At 36.2% G+C, this 3,909-nt stretch overlaps 1 protein-coding gene across 1 annotated transcript in view; it reads right to left on the reverse strand.

Annotated features, from left to right (window-relative positions):
* Nucleotides 1–2,272: 2,272 nt before the first annotated feature.
* LOC106870627 (uncharacterized) overlaps nt 2,273–3,909 on the reverse strand; it is a 30,884-nt gene continuing 29,247 nt past the window's right edge. Inside the window, exon 3 of the mRNA XM_014916762.2 lies at nt 2,273–2,830. Within this exon, the coding sequence (XP_014772248.1) occupies nt 2,607–2,830 (224 nt within the window). The 3' untranslated portion in view covers nt 2,273–2,606. The remainder of the gene's footprint in view (nt 2,831–3,909) is intronic.

Raw genomic sequence — 3,909 nt, forward strand, 5'->3', positions numbered from 1 at the left:
CTGCCATGAAGGGAAACCATTGGGCCGGCGAATTTCCAAGATATAACTCCCCCTCCCCACATCATCACAGATCCTCCTCCATGTTTAACAGTTGAAAGAAGATAGTATGGGTCAAATGCTTCTTTTGGCTGTCTCCACACGTATACTCGGCCGATGGTCGGAAATGAGTTAAAGGATGAGTCGTCCGAAAAAATAACATTCTTCCGCTGCTCTAGGGACCAATTCTGTAAGTTTCACTCCACTCTAAACGCTTTGCAACGTTTGTTTTTGAAAGTAATGGTTTTCTGATTACAGCCCTCCCATGAAATCTGGCTTTGCACAGCTCCCGGCTAACAGTTTTTGCGGAAACTGGGTTCTCAAGATGGTCATTAACCTCTGCTGTAATTTTGAGGGCTGTACTTTGTGATCCTTTCTAACAATTCGGTCCCTATCTGAAAGTTTCGGTTTTCTTCCGGAGTTTTGTTTCGACGGGGAGGTTTTTCCCTCTTTCTCAAAGGCTGTCATTACTTTAGAGACAATGCTTCTTGATACAGCAAATATTTCGGCTGTTTTCGTTACGCTAGTGCCTGCCATACGAGCACCAACAATTTGACCTCTATGAAAGTCCGATAGATCTGTCGTTTTAATGAATTTTAATTCCCTTTTTCTGATGATATCTGAAAACAAACAACAATTTTAGTAAAACATATTAAGCAACACTAATAATAAATCAAAAACAAAACATAAAAATAAACAAGCTTTTGACGGTTTCATAGATATTTCAAAATTATGATGCTATGATGCTAGATGTTTCCATTATTTTGTCCAACCCCTGTATATTAATCTGTCAAGAAATCCATGCAATTAATTGTCAAGCCACTGACAAACATGTTTCGCTCATTATTATTCCTCATCAAACATTGATAATCACTTCATTCTCAACCATTTGTCAAACTATGTTAATTATAATTAACGACAGCCATTCTTTACTAGACCGTTGCCATTGACAATTATTTACAATAGTTGCCATTCACTTTCTAATATTGCTACTTTTATCAATTGCTTTCAGTTACTTTTCTTTTTTATAGCTAGAAAATATAAGCCATTGTCATTTTCTGTTATTTTCAGTCACTTTCAGTTGTTTTCTTCATTAGCTACTCCTTGTTATATACGTGCGGCAAGAGTGCACCGCAGCCCACTATTTGAGAACCCCTGCTCTACCATTTCTAGTACATTACATTGAGCACTTTTACGTTTGTACAAAATAAACAAAGCCAATATTCATATACATCTATTAAGCAGCGAGCTAGCAGAATCGTTAGTTACGCCGTGTAAAATACTTAGGTGTATATCATCCGTCTTCACATTCTGAATTCAAATTCCGCCGAGGTCAACTTTGTTTTTCCTCCTTCTGGGGTCGATTAAATAAGTACCAGTTGGGTACTCGGGTCGATGTAAGCGACTTTCTTCCTTCCCCGGAATTGCTATCCTTGAGCCAAAATTTGAAATCCGTATAATCTATAAATATGTGTGCGTGTACCTGTTTATTGCCTTATTTGTTTAATCTTGCACATACACGATATGCGTGCATTGAGTGGGACATACTGGGGCACTGCGTTGAAAAGTTTAGTCTAACAAATCAACTACAATACTTATTTTTAAAGTATGGGGCTTATGTATTCTATCGGTTCATATGCCCGAACCTTTAAGTTACGGGGTTGGAAATAGACCAACACTGGTGATCAAGCAGTGATGGAGGACAAACACAAATACAAGGATATACACACATACACACATAATATTTGTTTCCACAGAGTTTCTATCAGCCAAATTCTTTCAATAAGCATTGGTCTGCCCGGTGCTATAGTAGAAGACAAGGTGTTGTGCAATACAACTGAATCCAAAACCATATGATTACAAGGTGAACTTCTTAGCATACATCCATGCTTGCACATAAATATAAATATGTTAATAACGAACTGGAATTAGATGGATAATAAATCCGTTAACGAAATTCTTTAGTACCCTCGTACCAAGTTAATAATCCGTATTAGTTAGGGCTTAATACCTCTTGTAATATTAATCTAGTTGAATAACTGCTGACTATTTCAACAGGGAAACGTTTTTACTAGAGTATTAACTTAATTTCTATCGAAAAATATACAAAGGCATATAAGTATTTGTATACATGACATTTATTTTATTATTTTTGCTAACGGGGTAAAAGCATGGACGTTTTTTCTTTTTTAAGAAACGTACATCATGCCATAGAAACATGTTTCCCAGCGGAAAAATAGTTTACATTAATATGAATCATTTGAATTACTTTCCGTTCTTTCGGTTTGCCTTGTATATATATATATGTAAAACTTAGATATGTTTCGACCAAAGCCATGTCTAACTTAATACCACCACCTGATAGGATTATCTAAATCCCTTTTCAGTCAAGTTTTGTTCATGGTCCATTCAAGTAGTGAGTTCTTGTTGAGTGAGTTGTATCCAGGTATGGGTGGCTAATCTGGTATTCCTTGAAGAAATCTGTCTAGACTCCGTTTAAAGCTGATAGGATCCTTTTCCTCTTTTATCTGTTTTGCATCTAAAATGCAATGCACAGTTCTTCAGCCTATTTATGAGCAACAATTAATTGAAGTGCTCCCTAATATTACCACTGCACATAAGCTGTAATTGACAATGGTTATCGCGAATTGTGAAGCAGAAAGGGGTTCCTCAAAGATTTCCTTTGTAAAGAATAAATTTCGGTTTACGATGATTGAAGAGCGCTTAAATTCCTTATGCATATTGTCTCTAGAAAATAACATTTCAAGGAAGCTGTCATATGAAAAAACTGTTGCTACAAAAAACAGAAAAAAAAGAATATTTTGTAATTTTCATATGTATCCTAATGATGTATCATGCATATATATAACGCTTCCCTAATTTTCAACCCACATAACTCTAAAAGTATAAAACATAGCCTGGAAAATATTTGCAGTGATTTGCCATGGAACAGCCACATCGACAAAGATATCGGTGATTATCCACACTTCGTTTCTGATGAAAAGTGGGCTCACTTTCAGACTCATTTTTAAGGACTCCTCGTCATAACTTTAGCACCTGGTCTATCAGGACCTCAAGCTGGAGTTTTTGACCGTTGTTGGATGTTACTGTACAGTTGCTGGTTGTAAAGGGGGGCCTCCATAACATTTTAAGCTTCAGGGCCCCAATATTGTAGATCCTCCACTGCGTGGGAGTGGGGAATATTCGGACAATTTTTACTGTAATTTAATGGGTAGTTTGCACAGTTCGTCGAATAAAAAGTCACTTACACATATGTCGAAATTGACGAAAGTCTGTATGCCTGTGTGAATGTGAACGCTTGTTGATGTGTGTGTGTGTGTGTGTGTGTGTGTGTGTGTGTGTGTGTGTGTATGATCATTCTAATTTTACTTTATGTCAGACTACGCAAAAAGATATGTTAGATGTGTGCGATAAAACTCAGATTGTATGAACACGTATGCTTGTATATGGATGTATATCTTTAAATATATGTATGTATGTACACACACACACACACACACACACACACACACACACACACACATGTATGTATGTATGCATGTACGTATGTATGTATGTAAGTATGTATATATGTATGTGTATGTATGTATATCCATAATATATATGCACAGGTGTTTGTACGTAAGCATATATGCGCATCTTTGTATGAATGTATATATGTACCTATGTGCATATATGTACGTATGCCTGCGCGTATGTATGTTTGCATGTATGTTTGTATGTATGTATGTATGTATGTATGTGTGTATGTATAAGCGTACGCTGCCACTTTCTTGAAAAACTGGTTTACGCCTTCTATTACAAAGAACATTAAAACATAACTTCTATAATTTCTCGTGCATTATCTATTAT

This window comes from Octopus bimaculoides, chromosome 2, assembly GCF_001194135.2.
Source record: "Octopus bimaculoides isolate UCB-OBI-ISO-001 chromosome 2, ASM119413v2, whole genome shotgun sequence".
NCBI lineage: Eukaryota > Metazoa > Mollusca > Cephalopoda > Octopoda > Octopodidae > Octopus > Octopus bimaculoides.